The 21,087-nt window shown below is 44.4% G+C and overlaps 1 protein-coding gene across 1 annotated transcript; it reads left to right on the forward strand.

Moving 5' to 3' along the window:
* The first annotated feature begins 659 nt into the window (after positions 1-659).
* On the forward strand, positions 660-20,365 carry stk3 (serine/threonine kinase 3 (STE20 homolog, yeast)). Its single transcript, XM_036515976.1, has 11 exons — positions 660-819; positions 1,807-1,887; positions 2,800-2,928; positions 3,126-3,240; positions 4,312-4,476; positions 5,592-5,759; positions 6,428-6,565; positions 6,994-7,122; positions 7,830-8,025; positions 8,946-9,121; positions 18,721-20,365. Exons 1-11 carry the CDS (start codon positions 797-799, stop codon positions 18,877-18,879), a joined length of 1,479 nt encoding a protein of 492 aa, XP_036371869.1. The 5' UTR covers positions 660-796; the 3' UTR covers positions 18,880-20,365.
* Positions 20,366-21,087: the final 722 nt, after the last annotated feature.

Raw genomic sequence — 21,087 nt, forward strand, 5'->3', positions numbered from 1 at the left:
AGTTTTATTGGTTGGCTTGTAAGTACATCGAGTTGGGGCAATTTCACCGAATTCCAACAGTGTTTACATTCAGATCAGGAGTAAGTGTGTGTACCACCACAATTGTTTGTTTTTGCCAGGTTAGATACAATGTAAAGATTTTAACTTTTCCTGAGGCAGCCAGTGACAAATTGTGATTTTTGTTTATGTCCTTAGGCTTAGTGGCATCCTCATAACAGGTATTGCACGGTGTTGGACTAATCCTAAATTTTATGTAAACCTATTGAGTATCTGGAAAGCAGTGACGCATCCACACGAAGGCATCGGAATTGTTTCCTTACAGTGATAACGCAACATCAGAGTTTTTACCATTGTAACACACTGAATTCCTTCAATCACTCTGACGTAACGCGTGCATTATTTTGTTCAATACAGATAAACTTCCAATGCAGCGGGTACCGAAAAGATGGAACTAAATGGCTGGACAAGATTAAAAGTAAGGCGCTTCAACAGGGCGCATGACCACTTCGTACAAGCTGTTCAGTTCAGCACGCCCTAAGTAACAAATGGCGTTTTATATATTGGCGTTTACAGAGACCAGTGAGGAGATCTTGTTCGTTCATCCGTCCAACCAGGAACTAGCTAACACGGGAAGGTTCATCCTTTAGGAGCAGCATGCGGGAAGTAATTCACACATCAGATCGGCAGATTGGTTCCACGAGGATATCTGGGGATCGGAATATGTGACAAGACTAGAGATAAACAGCAATAAAACTGAGTTTTTTTTGTTCCAGCCGAGGAGCACAGTGGTTTCGGAATGGAGCAGTCACCGTCTAGAAGGTGAGCAGGCATACAGTAATATCTGAAGTGGGTTTTGACAGCTAGCCTGTGTTAGCCTGTGCTTAGCTGGCAGGAGTTAGCTACTGCGCAAAACTTTCGTTTCCCCAATGGTTTAGGTTGCGTATTTTCTTATTTAACCAGCTGACAGGTTTCTTTTAAAGTGGTTGTAGGCTTCGGTTAGGCTGTTTGTTTGCTGTTGAACACGTATTTGTGTTTTTAGCTTCTGTGTATCAGTTATGCCAGTACCAGCATGGCTGATGCTGATTTCAGACCGTTGGCTGTCATAATTTCTATCCCTTTTATTTGTGCTCACTACCCCACAAACAAAACTGCTCGAACTGGCTAGTTTTGACTTGGGAGGTTTGGATACCTTTTGGTTTAATTTCTTCACCTACTGCGTTGAATCGGTGAAGTAGATGCAGAGGCTTCATTCATTTTTTTTATTTTTGAACTTTTATTCAGTTAAATGAAGGCATCTGAACATACGCACAACAATACATTATGTGTAACCAGTACCTCCAGGATACCAGCAAATGGGAACCTCCCCGAAAAATCATACTTTAGTGGCAGTTATATTCCATACATTGGCCACACCCGCCATTATGAATACGTAAATATTTCTGAAATGTGTTCATTTAGAGATTGGGCTCTGCTGTCGCATTATTTCCTCCAAATGATGGTTCTCTCACCCCTCGCCTGGATCATATCTCTAGAACTACCCCTAGCCCCCCTCTGGCAACAGCTGTGTCCATACAGATTCATTAGTGGAAGGTTTATGGATATTTGGATGGATATTTACTGAGGTGATTCTGGCTTAAATACCTTGCTCAAGGGTACAGCAGCGGTGCCCCAGTGGGGAATTGAACCAGTAACCTTTCAGTTATGAGTCTTGCGCCTTACCACTACGCTACACTGCTGCCCAGCATACATTTGCACTTCATAACTTGTGCTATACAATTTATGATCGGGATATGTTTTTCTTTGCAGCAAGTTGAAAAAGCTGAGTGAAGACAGCTTAACAAAGCAACCAGAGGAGGTTTTTGATGTTCTTGAGAAACTGGGTGAAGGGTAAGGAGGTTTACTTTTTTTTTCTCTTAATGGCTCCATGTGAAGACATGACACCTGGAGGGATTTGCAGTAGAACTCTGTAGAAGATCTCATTGTTTTGCAGCAATGAAATTGTAAACCAGTCTCTTGTCTCTCTCTGTGTGGAGTAAAGGTCAGTACTGGACCAAGCAGTATGCAGTGTGATTATAGATTTCTCTGCGTGGCAGTGGGATTGTGGACTTTTCTGTTGATGATGCTTTTAGGATGTTGAATGTCAAAAGCATCATATTTCAGCCCTTTCCAGATGTACATTGTGTGCATTGATTTTTGTCCGTCATCTACATTGCTGTGTGTTGTAAACGTAGTGACTGGTCAAAGTAAAATAAATTGTATAAAAACAGTTTCCCGCAGACAGTGCTGGAAAGTACATGTGGGATAATAGACAGATTATTGTATTTGTTGCCATGTGTTCAGTATCCTGTATTATACTTGTCCTGAGTAGTACTGTAGACTACAAATCTTACAACTGGACCCATTCCTTAGAATCACAAATTACAGAATGTACTATGATGATGATGGTGATTATTATTATTATTATTATTACTATGGAATCGTTAAAAATAGCCAATAAGGTGATCTGAAGGAAAATAAAATGGTAGATACAGTCCTATATCTCTACAGTACCTAAAGATGAGGTAATCCATTGCAGATAAAAGTCAGAGGGGTTCGGTTTCCTGTGATGACATTGCATTATTTATTTTATTTGACAGTCTCATTTAGGATGGCATTTCATTACTGGTTTGTTCTAGAACCCCTATTCAACTCCTTTGTATTTTTCGCAGCAGTTTACGCTCAGTGTCTTGCACAAGGGTACAGTGTTACTGTCCTACAGGGGATTTTGTGCTTTGATACAGAAATGCTCTTCTTGTGCAGGTCCTATGGCAGTGTATACAAAGCTATACACAAGGAGTCTGGTCAGGTGGTAGCCATCAAACAAGTCCCTGTGGAGTCTGACCTCCAGGAGATTATTAAAGAGATATCCATCATGCAGCAATGTGACAGGTATGTTTGGAGTGAGGCAGCCATGGTCCACATGCCTATACTCACAAACATCCCCTTTTCATGCCAGTGGAACTTTTTACCCTGACATATTCCTTAATTAGCATTTCCTGTTCTGGGTCAAGCTTGTGTCATTTTTTATGACTCGCCTACTGAAAATGCGGTAAACTTGTGCCCTGTGCTGTTTTACATGCACCCAGTCCCTATGTGGTGAAGTACTATGGCAGTTATTTCAAAAACACAGACCTGTGGATAGTGATGGAGTACTGTGGAGCGGGCTCTGTCTCAGACATCATCAGGCTGCGCAACAAAACAGTAAGTGCATTATGGGTTTTGGAGTTTCTGTATAGTAATTGTTTATATATATATGGAAGCCCTGCATGTGATGTGATCGGGATTATAACTATTCAATAACTATTCACTCTGTGTGTGTGTGTGTGTGTGTGTTTGCTGTTTACAGTCCACATGAGACTTAATCACCAACTCTTAATGCTGCTGCTCAGTGTGAGTCATGTCATGTGGCAGCCAGAGCTGGGAAGTAGCCTCAGCTAGAGGACTCAATTACTTCTATATCCTCACAGGAATATGATCTTTTCTGGTCACATACTTTCTTATTTTTAGTATACCAGTACATTCGACCTTCTCTAATTTTTAACTCCCAAAATATCTGGCCTTCCCTCATTGTATTTGCTGTTGTGGTCACATTCATGAGCTTTGGTGTGACTTTATTGGACCAAGTGTCATAAAGAGGCCTCTCCAAGGTCTCCGGATGTTCTCCCCCACTTCCAGAGGGAGGATGCTGGGGCTTGGTGTCAGGCGATTCCCAGGCCTTTGTCCCATGGGAGGCCAGAGGTTATGAGCTGACGTTAGCGTTGCTATGGCTGTAAGGCCTATAACAGTGTCACAGCCTTGTTTTCTGTCAACGCCTTTGCGTTTCAAACGTCTTGAAGCACTTTAGTGTGAAGGGGGCTTTTAAAAATGAAAGACGAGTGACGTCTGGCTTGTGGTGGCGTGAGACGTCAAAGGAATCGGAGTCATCTGGCGCCTTGTGATCACCCAGTGTTGCAGTCAGTGATCAGATTTTCACACATCCTTTCAGGCATGGAAAAGCGTTTGGCTAACAAGATCATTTAGAAAGCATTAACTGCAGAACTAAACTGGAAGCTGTCGCTGACATGCACTGTGTGAACTTGTAGTTTGCATCTGCTGCAAAGACTTGTTTGGTTAATTATGTGTGCCAAACACATAGCCCTTATTTCTGCTCATCAGAGAACTGTATAAATTCAAGCTCAGAGTTTCATGGTCATAGAGTGTGACACAGAAAAAGTCTTAACTGTGACAGTATTTATTTCTTACTTTACTAAAGCTTTTTTTTTTCCGGCACAGCTCACTGAGGATGAGATCGCAACGATCCTCAAATCCACCTTGAAGGGTCTGGAGTATCTGCACTTTATGAGGAAAATCCACAGAGACATAAAAGCTGGTAACATCCTCCTCAACACGGAAGGCCACGCCAAGCTGGCCGATTTCGGCGTGGCCGGACAGCTCACCGTGAGTTTCGTGCCGTGACTGCCGTGCGTTTTCAGGCTTCACGCGTTACACCATTGATGTACATGTTTGCTTTTTGAAGGACTGAGTGTGATTTTTGGATGTGACATGAGTGCTAATCGCTAACGCAGTTGGCATTGATAGTCACAATAATCACAATTTGTGTGTCGTTTTGAAACATGCCCAAGTGAACTAAGGAAGTAACAACTGTGTTAAGTAATTTCTCAGCAAATGAAAGCAGCATTTATGAATGAGATGTGTTGGAAGGAGAGAACTTTTCCTTTACCTTTTCTCCTTTACTTTGTAAAAAGAAAAGTCGAACCTGCTGTTTTCTCGCAGATGTGGTCTGAAGTCTCTAACTGCTTGGTTTTGATTTACTGCTCTGAGAGAGCACCCTCCACTCCTGTCTAGAGGCCAGTATGATGAATTGGAAGCAGTGTTTGTTCGAGAGTAATATTCTGCTGACTCTTCTCTCTAAGTCAGAAGTTCACAGGGGCATGAGGCAAATCTGTGCTTAAATTCCGCAGTAAAATGATGAAAATGCTGAGGTTAAAAAAAAAAAAAATCCAGATGGCAAATTGCACTCTGGTGTGAGAGAAAAGGCTGTTGTTTGCAAGGCCCTTGCACAGCACAGAGGCACACCGGCATAATCTAGTGAATCTAGGTCCACGGTTTAGACAAGTTAAGCACATAAGCTCTCCATTACTCACCTGGCTGCATTGTTCTGGATTTAGGACACTGATAAACCATTTTTCTGAGCATTTGCTGATTGGTAGATTGTTTTACAGCAGCTGCAGAACCCTGGGTTCCAGAACAACGCAGTGGGAGTGTTGAGATCTTTTTAGTTCTGAGTGACTGGAATACAAATGTAGTACAATAAACCGTTTGGACCCCAAGCTAAACACACCATGACCTGTGTCGTTTGTTGTTTTTATTTCCACTCGGATTTTTGGCTTGCAGCCAAGGCATCTGGCATGTGGCTCCTCCCCCAGGACTCCTAGTAAAGCGACATGAATGCTATCTAACGGCAGCATGCTCTACTGGGTCACCATTGCTCACGTCTTATCTTTTCGGACAGCTCTCCCACATCGCTTCTGTCTCTCTCTCGCCCCCTGCAGGACACCATGGCAAAACGCAACACTGTGATCGGCACGCCCTTCTGGATGGCCCCCGAGGTCATCCAGGAGATCGGGTACAACTGCGTGGCCGACATCTGGTCCCTGGGCATATCGTCCATAGAGATGGCGGAGGGGAAGCCCCCCTACGCAGACATCCATCCAATGAGGGTGGGTCCCTCGCTCAGCCCCGCCCTCATACAGTACACACAAGTCTGGAAACTACCAGTGGAGGTGTCTCTGGACTGTCACAGACTCAGAAAACATTCATTCACCAATATGTATGAGATATTTTAGATTCAATAATGGAAATGAACAGTTTTTCACTTAAATATAGAAACAAACCCATATTTCTCACAGGAGAACATGCGGAATATTCCCTGTGTAATCTCTCCTCTCTCCTGATGAGCAGCTGAAAAGCTTACAGCTCTTTCCACCTCTCTGCTCCCACTGTCATACTCCGGAAGTAGATATGGATTATTTATTGCTCTTTCCAAATATTTTCCTCTTGCCAAAATATGCTAGCATTGCTTTCTTAACCTTGAGCAGTGATCTGTGTGTTCAGAGTGGAAGAACAGCCAAAAGGAAGTTCCTTTTGTTGAATGGGCTGGCTGCTTGGTTCTGAGCCAATGTGGGTTCTGAACTGAGAAGCCATTAAGCAGTTGTTCATAGTCTGTGTAATTAGTCTATGGTATGTGTGCTGCCCAAATAACATTTAGCTCCTCAGGTTGTCAATCTCTTTCAGAACTTTGCCTTTCTCTGCTTTCCTCGTAGTTGCCTTTTCTCCCTCTCTCTTTTGCTCATTTTCTTTTTCTCTCTTTCTTGTTTTCCATCTCCAGGCTATTTTTATGATTCCCACAAACCCGCCGCCGACCTTCAGGAAGCCTGAGCTGTGGACAGACGAGTTCACGGACTTCGTGAAGAAGTGTCTGGTGAAGAACCCCGAGCAGAGAGCCACTGCCACCCAGTTGCTACAGGTGTGTCAGGGACGCACACGCAAACATTACACAAACGACACACACATGCTCGCGCACATATACACGCACATATGCACACACAGACACTGTGCACCGCTTGTACGTTCTACAGCTCTGTGCTTGTAGAAGGCACAAGATTAGCCAGTCATTGGTGAAAGAAAAGTCTGTTGTAAGATTCTATCCTTACAAGCCACTAATAGTTGAATCGATACCATTATCCTGAGCGCCTTGCTTCAGTCCATATCCATGCATTCTGGGACCCAGCTCTCTTATACCTGGAGTGTAACAGGGTATGAATGAAGACTGAAGCTGGGGTTCGAACCGTGGGTTACGTGTACTCCACACTGCTGGCCCCTGACCCCGGCGGAGAGGTGTGCGCGACGTGATGCCCCCTCTGCGGACTGACGCCCCGCCCCTCTCTCCCCCAGCATCCGTTCATCAGGAACGCCAAGCCCGCCTCCATCCTGCGGGACCTGATCACGGAGGCCATGGAGATCAAGGCCAAGCGGCAGCAGGAGCAGCAGCGGGAGCCGGAGGAGGAGGAGGAAGAGCACTCGGTGGGTGTGGCCTCAGGTGACTCTACACCTGTCTGATGCAGTGAGCGGATACGCTTCACTTTGACTAAACGATCAAGCAGTTGTGAAATATCCATTCTGACAGTGTAATAGTTATGAATGGAGCCGCATGGCCTTGTGGGTCATGTAGTTGTTGACTGGCTTCAGAGAGGTATTTGGGGAGGCTTATATGATAGGACAGTTGGAAGCTTAAGGGATCTGAAGCTGGTGTGAGATGATTTCACACTGCAGAGGTGGCAGGTTGGATCACTCTTCCTGTGAGACGCACCGGGTAGATTCTATGAGTAATGTAGTGAAATTAGGCCATTCAGAGAAGGCTCTTGTTTGTGTGAGTGTGTTTATGGAGGGTGTGTGTTATATTTAAGGAAGTATGTGTATGTGTTTGTGTGCTTTGTGTTGTGTTTATGACATGCGTGTGTTTATTTATATTTAAGCGAATTTGTACATCTATATTTATAGAGTGCATGTGTTTATATTTAAGGAAGTGTGGTTGAGAGTGTGTGCTTTCTGTGTTTATAGAGTAAGTGTTTGTGTGTGCATGTGTGTATGCGTGTGCTTATGTGTGTTTGTGTGTGCATGTGTGTATGCGTGTGCTTATGTGTGTTTGTGTGTATGTGTGGTTGTGTGTTTGTGTGTGCGTGCGTGTGCGAGTTGAGGAGTGACGGCCTCTCCCGCTCTGCCGATCCCAGGACGAGGAGACAGAGGTGGAGGTGGACTCGCACACCATGGTGAAGACGGGCTCGAGCGCGGCCATCACGCGGGCCGCCGGCACCATGAGCGACGGGGCGCAGACCATGATCGAGCACGGCGGCACCATGCTGGAGTCCGACCTCGGCACCATGGTCATCAACAGCGACGAGGAGGAGGAGGACAGCACCATGCACAGTGAGTACCCCCCCCCGCGTCTCCCACTCAGGCGGGTGAAGAGGGCATAACTCCTACATGTTTAATGGTTATTTTAGTTAACAGGTTCGATTGGGCAAAAGGAAACAAAGATCAGCCAGAATGTTCCAGTAAGTGGATGAAATATGCCAGTGTTTAAAGACATCACTCATGTGCTGAAACTCAAGAGTTTTGAGGCTGCATTACAGTCCCATAGTGCTTTTGAAGCTGGCTGTGCTGGAACAGGTATGGAACACAACCGCTGTACTCTAGTTTTCAAACTGTCATGTATACCCCTCAGCCACTAGGTGGGGGTGTAGTACTGGCAGATGCCTGAGACTGCCTCCTCTCAGAATTTCTAAACTGAGATTAACTGACCTGACTGCAGTGTTCTGGTCCGGGCCCTGAAAAACTCAGAAAGAAGCACGTAGCAGAATTTTGTTCATTACAGCACTAGTAATGAGATGAAAAGGTCAGCCCCTCCCCCCCCCACCAGAAGATGCTGAATTGGCAGCTGTGACCGTACGTGTTTGCTGACACAGCATGTATTAAAAGCCATAATAATAATTGTGGTTTAAAATAACTTTGTGTACTTGTCTGACATGACACACAGGAGTATTTAAGTGCGTCCTTGTCAGCATGTTATGTCATGCCACTTTGCTACACCAACTGAAAAATTCCTCTGAAACAAGCAAGGCAAGTTACTTTAGATTGCGTACACACATTCGCTTAGAATTTGCAGTAGTTAATAAGAAGGCATTAATATGTAAATGATATTGTGTCGGTAAGGCAAGTGAATGACTTTATTCCACATTAACATTTTTACTGAAGAACAGCAGACAGATATATACATTTTAAAAGTTCTCCAGCAGTAGTAGGTTCCTGCGCAAGTAATGACAGAATTTTTTTTTTTTGTCTTGCAGGAAACTCAGTTTCCCAGCAGGCTCAGCGGCCATCCTTCATGGACTACTTTGACAAACAGGACTCCAGGAACAAAGCCCCAGACCCCTGCAGCCAGAACAAGCAGGAGCCGTACCTCATTACCAAGAGCGTCTTCCCTGATAGCTGGAAAGTTCCACTAGATGGCGACTTTGACTTTGTGAGTGCCACGTTGTTGTTTTCAGTCTGCACTGTGTGTCTGCGTGTGTCTGCATTTGTGTGTGAGCATGTGTGTGTCAGTGTCTGTGTGTGTGTGTGTGTGTGTGTGTGTATCCATTGTTGTATTCTTGTTTTATAATGATGTGAACTTCCCTTCACACTGTCCTGAATACCAATGAGTAACTGAAGATAGATTGCAAACATCTGTGAAGACTCTAGCCTCCAGCATTTGACTGAGTTTGTGAAATGCACTGACATGAATGCGACCGCTGTCACCTCCTGGTGTCTTTGCTGGGTCAGGAGGATAATTCACCTTAAGCATGTTGACGTTCATCCCAGGCCTACAAGTAAACACCGGGGTAGCTCAGTCTGGACGAACACTGCTTCTACAAGGATGCACAAGTATGCAAGGTGCTGTGAAACATTGCTTAAATACCATATAGATCACTTCAGTAAGGTGCTGGCTTGCAGATATTTCCATGCCTGTGTTAACAGTGTTGGGAATGGTCACTGAGGTAATGAGGGTGACCATGAAAGGAAACTATGGTGGATGGGATCAGATGAATTTTTGTGGTCAGCGAGTGTCTGGCAAAGAAGGCAACAGATACAGTTGGAAGAGCCATAAAAAGTTCGAAGTCTGGCTGCAGTATGGTGTAGTGGTAACCAAAAGCCTAGAACCAAATGGCTGCTGGTTTGATGCCCCATTGGGGGCACTGCTACTATATACTTTGGCAAGGTAACTCAGAAGTGCCTCAGTAAATATCCAGCTGTATAAATGGATAAAATGTGAAATGTAAAATTGTAACCTATGTAAGTCATTCTTCATAAGAGTGCCTGCTAAATGACAGTAATGTAATGTAATATGACGAAAGACAAGGTTGCTTCTCTGTGTAAAGTCTTAGACATTATTAAGTCCTTCAGTTGAGCTGGGCATTATTTTTCCCTGGAATAGCTGAGCATTAGTCATATAGCATAACCGACTGAAAACAGCAGCCAGCATTGCAGCTGACCGAGTAAGCAATCAAAGTGCACAGTCTTCACAAATATTAAACATTTTAAACATGAGTAGTTTGAATACTAAAATGTTTCAGTGTTCGCGTATTTTATGATCAGTGTGCTTTCCCGGTAGGACCTTACAGCAGTGCAGCCTGTCTCGAGATACACGTTTGATGACGAAAAGCTGAAGCCAGCTATGTTATTTACAGCATCATCCTTGTGTTCCACTTTCTGTCTCGCTACTTTGTATTCCTCCTGAAGCACCACTGAGCTGATTTACCTATAGATAGTAATTCTTCGGGATAAGATTGTAGACTCACTGGGGGCTCCTCTGTTCAGAAGGGCCCGAATGTTTTGGTTTAAGGCAGATTTATCTCATAATGCCATCTTAACACTGAACGCAGTGTTCTCCGCAGGGCTACAGCATATCTGTTTAATTAATTAAATGCTTAATTAAAAGCCTCCGAGTCTTGTTTATGCTCTTGAGTAAATACTTTTGCACGGCGAGGCCCGGGTCCATCGACCTTGCCTTCCCCTTTCCCCGTCCTTCGATCTTATCTGGGATTTTGTGTGCCTGCTTTTTCTCCGAGCCCTGTTCGGTGCCAAGATCCTATTCTCTGCTGAAGTCTCTGGCTGAATTTCTCACTCCTCTCTCAGAAGGTGCTCTATAAAACAGATGTTCTGGAAAGGAGCTGGGGGTGAAGTTATAGGTGAGCATTACCGTGGCCTTTAATTGGAGGAAAAATACTGCCTTTCATCAGAGAGCAATAACAAAGGTTATGCACATTATATTTCTGCAGTGCAGTATTTGAGCGGTCTGCAACCATTTTAATTCAGTCATATTATGTCGCATCACATTGATAAAGCAACGTTTTGAAAAGGTTTGATCCCGCAAGTTGAGCTGTGCTATTGGCGTAGGAAATCCAGCCATGCCGTCTGTGCTTGTGCTTAAGGGTGATTAATGAGCATTCAGGGATACTGTCTAAAGAAAGCAAACCCAGGGAAAGTGTTTAGGTAGCCATGCCAGTCATGTCTAAATCAGTTTTGAAAGGGGTATGTTTCTAGCGCTATATGGAGAACTGACTGTTTCCCTGGGTCTTATGTTACATTACTTTACATTATTCATTTAATCATTTGGCAGATGCTCTTATCCAGAGCGACTTACACACAGTAGGTTGCGGTTTTATCCATTTATACTCCTGAATATTTACTGATGGCAATTGTGGATTAAGTACCTTGCCCAAGGGTACGACAGCAGCGCCCTTTTGGTTACGAGCCTCGCTCCTTACCACTACACCACACTTAGAAATACTCGTTTGGCTTTTCCAAAATTTTAATAGTTGGTCATGTAGTATATAGGGATGACAGTGAGCTTGAGTGTGGGCGTTTTTTAAAGGGGCCAGCTGAGGTTGCGGTCTCGGCCAGCTCTGCAGGAGGTGCAGCTCCTTCCCCTGCTCTGCCCTGTCTGGCTCTGGGAAAGGGTGTTAGTCTGTTCTGATGATATGGAGGTTCAGCCAGCTGTGAATGAGAGCAGATCAATGGGGGAGGCTCTCCTTCTGCTAATACAGCCGGAGGAGAGGTAATGCACCAGTGCCCCCCCGTGCTCAGCCAGCGCGTCAATAACAGCGTTAAGGCATCGGCGCCGAACATCTTCAGTCACTAAGCCGGTTGATTACCGGTACCTGTCGGCAATCAGCTTCCTGTGACATTTCAGCCCCTTCCAAATGACCCAGAAATCCTGAAGGAATGGGATTGTCCTGTGAAGGCCTTTGACATGACGTGATTGATTGGTTGTTTTCCCGAACGCTGGATTGTGTCTCGTTAGCCTGGCCATCCCTTCTACAGGTGTAGTGACTTGATTCTGCTTGTTGTACTTGTCTTTTGCCATTTATTCCGTTGTTTCTGCAACAGGAAGTAGATTTGTGACAAAACATTTTGTGTCAGCACTTTCTACCATAATGGAAAAATGTTGCTAGATAAAAGTGCACAGGGATGCAAGTGGCCTGTTTTATTAGTGACATTTTAATCCTGGGTTCTCTCTCCAGTAAGTGTACATGATTTGAATCCCTGAGGAATGGGAATGAATGAATGAAATTTGGACTGGCAGGAGGTACACAACAGCTTGAGTCCCACATTTTGCTGTAGGCCCCTAACAGTCATGACAGGGTGGCGTGTAAAGAAAAGCCTTTTTTTCATTGTTAAAATACATTATTTGAAGTTTGGAGAGAAGGAAAATCTGTAAAAGAATTTGTTTCCCTAGGGAAAAAAAGCAAACTTCTTCAAAGAAACAAGAATAGACTCTGGCATTAACACATTCTATTTGCGTGGCAGAGCATGCGTCTTTAGTGAGGGTGTGAGAATGTAATTACAGCAGTGAGGTAGAAGGCTGTCAGCTTTTCAGCTGAGTGTGTTGAGTCAGTTGTATGTGCGTGCATGCAGGTGAGCGCACACACCTCAGCAAGCGTGACAGAAAATAATTTACCCCAGACCGATATGCTCCCACTTTGCAGTGTTGAGCAACTGCTGCCTGCTCTCAAAGATTGTTGCTTTAAACTGGTCTGAGGTCAGTGGCATTCACACATCCCAACTTTAACAGGGTCCCCTGGGTGCAGGACACCCACGTTTCGTAATCGTGAAATGCTATAACCTGAGGGCACTGTCACAAAACTCAGGGGCATCCTGAATATCGGATGATTTCGTTCATCGGCAGAGCACTAATTTGTGAGAGGATATTGACAAGGGCACATTAGGCATAGATAAACCTGCAGATGCATGCTTGGAAAGAATCCCCATTACTACGGAGAATAGGAGAGTGCTTAGGCGTCTTTCACACCTGTTTTGACAGACATACAGAATTGTTCCACTTGGAGACCTGGACCTGGACCTGGAGCATTCATATGTAAGGTGCATCGAGACAAACATATTGTAGCCCTGTCTGAAAGAGGTAACATAAACAGCAGCTTTGATGAAGTCTGAAGACGATATTTAAAATTTAAATTGCCGTCACCTGCGTGCACTTCAGCTGCACTCTCGCCGTCTCTGTGAGATGAGAGGGCCGCTTCCTCTCCAGCAGGGCCTTGCCCCGCGCCGCTGTGACTTGTATTTAGATTAGCTGTGTCAGACTCGCGTTAGACACTCCTCATTGTGAACCAGGACACACTTCGGAGACAAAGACTTCCCTCTGCCGGGAGCCATAGTGAAAGGGGAGGCTTAACTCCCCCCTGTAATGGTATTCAGGCACGGAGACATTCGGCGGGTACTCTGAGGGAGGCGCAGATTGGGTTTGACTGCGTGGAAGCGGGTTCTTCCCCTTTAATGGAGACATATTTCGGCGGCTGCTTGTGGCCTTGCGCTGGAGCTGTTTTCCTGTATTCTGTTTTGTGCCTGTCACCGCCTGAGCTTCCCCAGAGGTTTAGCTGTATTTCTAGGTGTTTTGTCTCCGGCTTAGGCCTGCTCTCTGTGTGTTTCTCACTATAGCGCGCAGCCACCGTGCCTCATCCATCCAAAATGACCGTGCCAGCACCCTCTCATGGTGAGGGACTGAATGAGGCCGATGCAGTGAGAGTGGAGTGGGTGGCACTGTCGGCAGTTTGTCCTGCAGAGGTACACCAGCCTTGAGCACCTAGGGGAGCCTCACCTGAGCATTACTGATGCCACTTGGAAGAGGCCTGAAGCCAAGCACCTTGTATCTTTCTGATTTATACTGAGCTGGGCAGGATCCTCACTTCTGGCACTTGTGTGAATGGGGAAAATAATTATGTGCTCAGAATTGGGTAAAATGCATGAAACGAAAAGAGGAGCCCGAATTCTCCTCTTAAACGCATAGACGGTGAAGGGGCTGTCATGTGGCCTGCGTGATCGGTGTAAGGGCATCGATCTCCAGGGCCACCAGGGAAGTATTTAGTGGAGAGCACAGCACAGGAATTCAGCTGTCAGCTGGAATGTCTAGAATGTTGTCAGGGTTTAGGTACGTGTTACTGTCTGTGAAAGCTCTACATTAATTACCCAGTCACAAGTTTTTCAGAAGGCATGTATTGGTATAAAACAGATAATTTGGATATGCATTTCAGTGTATATTGAAATAAAGCAATAAGGCAGTAGAGCTCCTTGTCATCCACCACATCTGAGGAATGAACAAACATCCTTTTAGCTGAGGAGGGTTGTCTGCAACCAGGCTTGTTTAAAGTCAGCTCAATTTGTGTCAGAACAGGGATAGCCGCATTTGGCCCGAACAGGTCTTTTCTGTGCTCTCACTCCTGTAGTATCCCCTCAAATCAGAAGGCCAAACCACCAGGTCTCGGCAGCTGATGTTAAGGTCTGGGAATCTGGAGTGCTCTGCATTGAAGTGTTTTTTCATCTTTCTTTGGTGATGTCTGCTTGATCGCACAGCTGCTGTCCCTGGATTATTCCTGACGGTCAATATTGCTGTGTGATGGGGTAGCGTGTTTTTGCTGCCAGACCAGAACACCTCTGTTCATCAGGCAGACTTTACTGCGTGTTCCATGACACGCATAATGTATTCTTCAAGGCCATTAGGCCTTATGAAACCCGTTCTCTCTCAACATCACTGTTCTGCAAGTGTGTATAATTTCTGCGTGTGATTAGATTTAGAACAATCTGGTAATTGAAATGCCCGCACATCCCATTTACAAGTCCCATATTTCCAGAAGAGCGCTATGCCGTGTTTATAATTAGAGCGCCTCGCTCTAAAAATAACGATTCAGAAATGTTAGGAGAGGGGACATTTATGGCACTTCAATCATCACTACTCACAGAAGCAATTTTGCCTTTGAAAGTGAGGCGTGGAAGATGAGAAGTGTCTCTCACTAGAACGAAAATATCAGTAGAAGATGCACCTGAACAACCAGGGAACAGCTTCAGGCATGAGGCCCTGTGTATCACCCAGTGGTTAGTCCCCCCTTTCTCGGTCTTAATAACATCTCAATTCTGATGAATGTCAGCATTGTGCACAACCGAGATTCAGACCGTTTAGGGAATGTATACTTTATTCAGGGGAAACATCCTGCCTCTCTCTGAAAGGATCGGTGACTGTCGCATTCTTGAGTCTGCGGTCTAGAGGCTTTGTTGAGTTTAGTTGCCTGGTGACGTGTGAATGGCAGAAAACGTTGCTGTGGAGGTTGCCGTGGCCTTGTGTTTTTAGGGCTGCGCAGGGAGTGAGGCAGAATTCGGCAGTGTTTCACCGATTACACATCAGTGTTGATTGTGCAGACCGAGGAAATTGACTTTGGAGAGCAGTAATTGCATAACACAGGGCACTGCTCACGTGGCTTGACCTCGGGTCTGGATTGAAATCACAGCAGCCTCCACCTTGACTGTATCACTAAATAAGCTTATGACTCTGAATACGAGATGCTTATTTAAATAGAGGATACTGTCTTCTAATTATACAAGCATTTATCTATATATGTATTTTTTTTCCTTTTAAGCATGTTTATGAAAATGCAGTGGGCAAATTCAGCACTAATTAATGCTATAACTGTCTCAAACATCAGGACATTACCAGTGCATTATGGGAACATTTCTGGTTATGTATTGTGTTATGTAAGATTGTAGGATCATGCCACTAATGCAGACGTACTAATACTGTCTCAGTGTGGCATGGCTTGCTTTCCAGACAGGCACTGCATGAAGGCCATCCATCTCTCCTTTAATGTGATCAGTGGTTTTATGTGTCCTCTCTGTCTCGCTCTCTCTCTCTCTCTCTCTCTCTCTCTCTCTCTCTCTCTCTCTCTCTCTCTCTCTGTCTCTCTGTCTCTCTCTCTCTCTCTCTCTCTCTGGTTCTGATATAGTTGCTGAGAGGAAGTGGGAACATCTGTCCACTCTGCAGTTCAGTTCATGACTGTCTATTTCCAACCACTTTATCTCTCTCTCTTACTTCTTGTTTCTCTATGGATATAACCTTACATCAGACAGTGTCTAATCTACATTATTAAGATACTGAGAACAAAGAACTGATGCTGATGAAAGCTGAATGGTTTCCTTCCCCTAACAAGCACTTGCACAAGTTGCACAAAAACTGCTAAAATGTACTGTTATGGGGTGGGGTCACAGTGGTAGTGGGACAGATCCCAGAATGATGGGCATCTTACTGATGGGCTTTTTAGGACCACTTCAAGGAAAGAGTATGGCTTTTCTTTTCTGTTCTGTCATTCAGACATTATTACATTTAGATTTAGTCATTCAGCAGGTGCTCTTATCCAGAGTGACTTACAGAAGTGTGTATAGGAAGGTTAGGCCAAGAGCAGAGATGATACTAAATCATGACTGTCACAATCTGGTAGCCTGTCATGTTCTGTTAGGTGTCACAATGGGAGAAAGAGGAAGTTTGAAGATATAGCAAATGCATTTGAGGAATGAATGTTTAGACTTCAATATTAATTGAACGAAGATGCAGTTTGATGAGATGAGTTTTCCGTCTGCGGGGAAAACTTGTCAGTGAATACTAAACAGCCTTGGGTATTGGTTGTTACTCCTTTTGTTTGTAGCCTTTCGTTTAGAATGTACAGTATTGTATGTAACAATAATGTAACAATATTGGTAATAATCTGCTTGTTGTGGTCATTAGAAAACATAGTGTCGTAAGGTTATAGGCACTGTGCTTTAAGGTTGTATTTTGCTTCTTTAGAGATTTTTGCTGTGTCAGACCCTTAGTAGCCAGTTCTAATATGAAGAGTGAAAATTGATTGTAGGTCTTAGTGTTTCTGTTCAGTTGGTGTGTACATTTTTCCCATTTCACCAAGATGGTTTTTGTGTAGCCACAAAACTGGCACTATCCCTTGTCTCAGAGGCAGGCTCCTACATTAAGGTTGTTAGGGGATTCCAGAGGGCTTGTCAGTGCAGAATCCGAATGCGAGACATTTTTGGCGGCTCAGCTAATGAAGCTGTACACTTAGCCTGCCTTTAATCACTGTAATTGACTGGAAACACAAGGAGAAACACCACCAAGGTCTGTAAAGTGCACGTGGTAATTGGCGACGGGATACACTCGACCTTTTTAAACTCCCCGATCGTAAGAACCCCCCCAGCCCCCCCCCCCCCCCCTCCCGGTGTTCGCCGAGCGAGGTTTGCGCGGATCAGATGCTGCAGTGGGGAGGAGAGAGAGAGTATTCCAGCGGTGACGCGTTCTCAATGAATTACAGCAGGAAGCTTTAACAGATGGTAATGTGCAATAATGCTCAACCATTGCTTACTGACAAACTTCAGGCATCTGCTTTAAATTTGCCTGGAGACAAGTGCGGTGCAGTGAGATCAGAGATTTGCATGGTTTGTTTCATTATCGCAAAGTTTTATATTCACAAAAGCCCAGGAGCTCTCAGTTTTGTATATTTCTTTTATTTTTAGGTTGGAGGTGTTTGGTGTGTGTGTTTCAGTGTGGAACAGCACTAAATAAGAACCCCATTCCCCGGAGGGAGAATAAAGTTTTTGAAGTGCATTTGGGTAACATTAAAAACTTTCATCTCTGTTTCCTTTAAAGTGATAAATTCCAGCCGTGAGCTCTTTGTGAGCCACCTGCAAGTTTTTGAGAGTCAGATTAGTTGCACACATTAAGTCTGTAAGGACTCACACAAAGGTCTTCTATTTGCTCCGTCTGCTGTCATCCATCATTGACCTACCAGATACTCTCCCTCAGGTTGGTTCATAGTACTAGTAATTTGACGTGTAGAGCATCCCATTTATGCTATTTTGTCCATGGCTTCAGTAGTAATGTCCCCTCACCACAGAAACTTAATTCCAGCATCTGTTGCTTTAGACACTACAGTGGCAGCAGGGATTAAACTATTACAGATGTCCCAAACACATATCACAAATGTTCCTCTGAAGTTATTTTATCCTCTGGAAGTATTTTATGCAGGTCTTCAAGTTAGTTATGCTTACTTACTGGCTTCCCAAATCCTCGGCTGTGTGTCTTGGTGTGCTGGTAGTTATTCTGCTTACTTCTCCCTCTTCTGTGTGTTTCACACCATTCATGGAGTCTTCTACACAATTTAGGCCTTTTCCAAAATCAGGGAGGCCTTTTGTTCTGTCCTCTATACCACCTGGATCTTTATTTTTTTTAGAGTCAAAGGAGTCTCTCTGTGTAGATCAGCTGGGTCTAAATGAAAATGTGGGTGTTTGCTGTGGGAGACGTGTCGAAAGTGCTGTATTACTAAGATTGTACAGTGTATGTAAGTAGTTTGCACTCTGTAACCCTTTTAGACCTCTTTATTAATAACCACACAATCAGTCTAGAGCACTTTGTGCCCTAGAACCACGCTGCTGAATAAATCTGAGTTTGGATTTCTCAAGGTCTCCGAGAACTTCATGCAGTATGACTCTCTGATGTTAAAGACAGAGATGCTGTGCAGATGTGAGAGATGTTAGCTAGTGGACTCTCCGTGCGATTTAGCGAGCCTGAATGATGGGAATAACCAATGGTCTCTCTGTGTGCGATTCAGCAAGCCTGAATGATGGGAATAACCAATGGTCTCTCTGTGTGCAATTCAGCAAGCCTGAATGATGGGAATAACCAGTCGGTAGTCTCTTTTTGTGCGGTTCAGCAGACCTGAATGATGTTAACTGCTGGTCTCTCTGTTTGTGGGCCAGCTGAAGAACCTGGGCTACGAGGAGCTGCAGATGCGTCTGAGCGCGCTCGACCCCATGATGGAGCGCGAGATCGAGGAGCTGAGGCAGCGCTACACCGCCAAGAGGCAGCCCATCCTGGACGCCATGGACGCCAAGAAGCGGCGGCAGCAGAACTTCTGAGAGTGAGAGGAGGAGCGCTCCGAGACCCTGCCACGACATCCTGCAGTATCCATGCTCATCGGCATCCCCTTCCCTCCGGCCTCGGGTTTCCGGGCCTTCGAGACCGTCCTCCCCCAGGGTGTGGCTGTCCGACACACTCCACGCTGATAGGGCCAGACTATGGGCAGTGGGCAGGAAGTAGAAGAAATCCAGCAGCCACCTCTCCCAACCCGACCACCTATCAGCCTCTTTCTCTCCTCTCTGCCTCTTTTCCCATCGGCTCCCTCATCTGTTAGGGTATCTTTTTACCAGAACAAAAGGCCTTCATCCTTTAACCCTCTTAAACTGTTCTCTACCTTCTCTTCTGTTCTCCGCTTCCACCTCCCTCAGGTCCCAGGGGAGGAGAGGCCTCATTCCTATAGACCACACCTCTTTGGGGGAGAGGAGGTCCTCTTATTTCTTTGTTAGTGCCTCAGACCACATCCAGCCAATCACATGCCTTCCTCAAGGGGCATGCCCATCCGCCTCTCTCCTTGGAGACTGCCTTTCAGTCCCGGTCAGACCCCCACAAACACTACAGTCCTCTCAGAGAGAAATCCCCAATTCTCAGAAGCACAGGTCCCAGCCCAGGTTTCATCACTAATGTGCAAAATAACTGAACTCATGTTGGATATCTTATAATGATAATAAATGCAGATATAGTTCAGTATGATTTAAAGGGGCATTAAAGATGCAATGCAGTAGGTTGCATTTACTCATGTCACCTTTATCATCATTAGCTGTAATACAATTCTGTTATCTTTCACGAGGTGAGGAAGCGGGCATTCAAAACCAAAGACAATCATGTAGGAAGGATGTTGCTGCAGTTGTAACACATGATGAATCTGGGTGCCTTAACAAGCTTCAAAGGGTTACTGCATATAAAAGACTTTGAAGCAGCACCATTGGTCCCAGCAAGAATGTTTCATAATAATAACAGGGGGAAGTGTTATATTTAAGAAAATATTTTGATGGATGTGGTATATATATATATATACCTCATAAGCACTTTTGAGAGGCCAGACAAAAAACTTACCTTAGGCCAGGAGTTTTTTTTTTTTTATTCTTTTTATGAGTTTTACTATTTTACAGTTACAGAAAAGCATGGCCACTCTATGGACTATTTCAGTTTATTTTTCCCAGCATCTCTGCGTATCTGACGTTTTCTCTCTCGATCTCTTCCATGAAAACTTGACGCTCCAATAAATGCTAATGCCCCCTGATGCAAATCCCTCACTGGATTCACCATGATGAATAACTCCATCTCACTGAAAGTTGTAAACACTTCCCGAAACAGGATGCCCCTCTTTTCATTAAGGGCATTTATTGTCTTTTTATTAATTTGTATTTTACTCACGTTCAATAAACTCATGTAAATGTATGACTAAGCTGCTCTCTCTACTTTCTGGTCATTTGTTTTTTTTTCCCCTGTAGGAGTAGATGCAAATATTTCCACTCCCAAATGAAGTTCATTAGCCTTTTTTTGGACCAAAGCCCATTTCTAACAGCGAAAAGGCAGACCTAACGGCCTCCACGGAAAGGAACGCGTTACGCTACGCCGATAAACATAACCGAGGCTCTCGGAAACGGGCCCGTTGAACAGTCATTAAAAGGTTGGCTGCGTCCGAGGGAGGGATAGCACAAAGAATATATCAGGCTTAATGCATTGTCAGTCTCATGAGCGTAGTGTTATCATTAACATTCTGTCTTTGTCTGGCAGCCCATGCAGATCAATCTGCTTGTGCTATTATTAAATTCTGGAATTGTAATACACAGGGTGTTGTCATAGCATGGAGGCTGCTTTGATGTTTTCCTTCCTCAAACACATTTTATTGTGAGTTCCATAGAATACCATTCATTTTTATTTAACAAGAGCAAATGACTTTGTACATAGACATGACAGGTTTATCATTTGACACTTCACTACATTGAATCTGCTGTTTGAAAGCTTGGTTACAGCTTGGCTTCTTTACACGTGGTCTGAAGTTCAGAGTCCTTTTTTGTTCTTTTTAGCTTTGTTTTTATGTAAAGTTTCTGAAGTGGTACTTGGCGTTATAAACATTTGAAGTGGATGTGTAACTTCTTGCTGGAGACACTGATTTATTTTTTGGATGTATTTTTCTAAAAAAAAAAAAAAAAACATTAAAAACATCCAGATATTTGATAAATGTGCCACTTTGTGTTTCTGGG

Source organism: Megalops cyprinoides, chromosome 21, assembly GCF_013368585.1.
Source record: "Megalops cyprinoides isolate fMegCyp1 chromosome 21, fMegCyp1.pri, whole genome shotgun sequence".
Classification (NCBI taxonomy): Eukaryota; Metazoa; Chordata; class Actinopteri; order Elopiformes; family Megalopidae; genus Megalops; species Megalops cyprinoides.

Coding starts and splice junctions, on each gene's coding strand:
- stk3 (XM_036515976.1), top strand. CDS start 797: ATGGAGCAGTCACCGTCTAGAAG. Junction 1,888..2,799: donor CTTGAGAAACTGGGTGAAGG/GTAAGGAGGTTT, acceptor CTTCTTGTGCAG/GTCCTATGGCAGTGTATACA. Junction 2,929..3,125: donor ATCATGCAGCAATGTGACAG/GTATGTTTGGAG, acceptor ACATGCACCCAG/TCCCTATGTGGTGAAGTACT.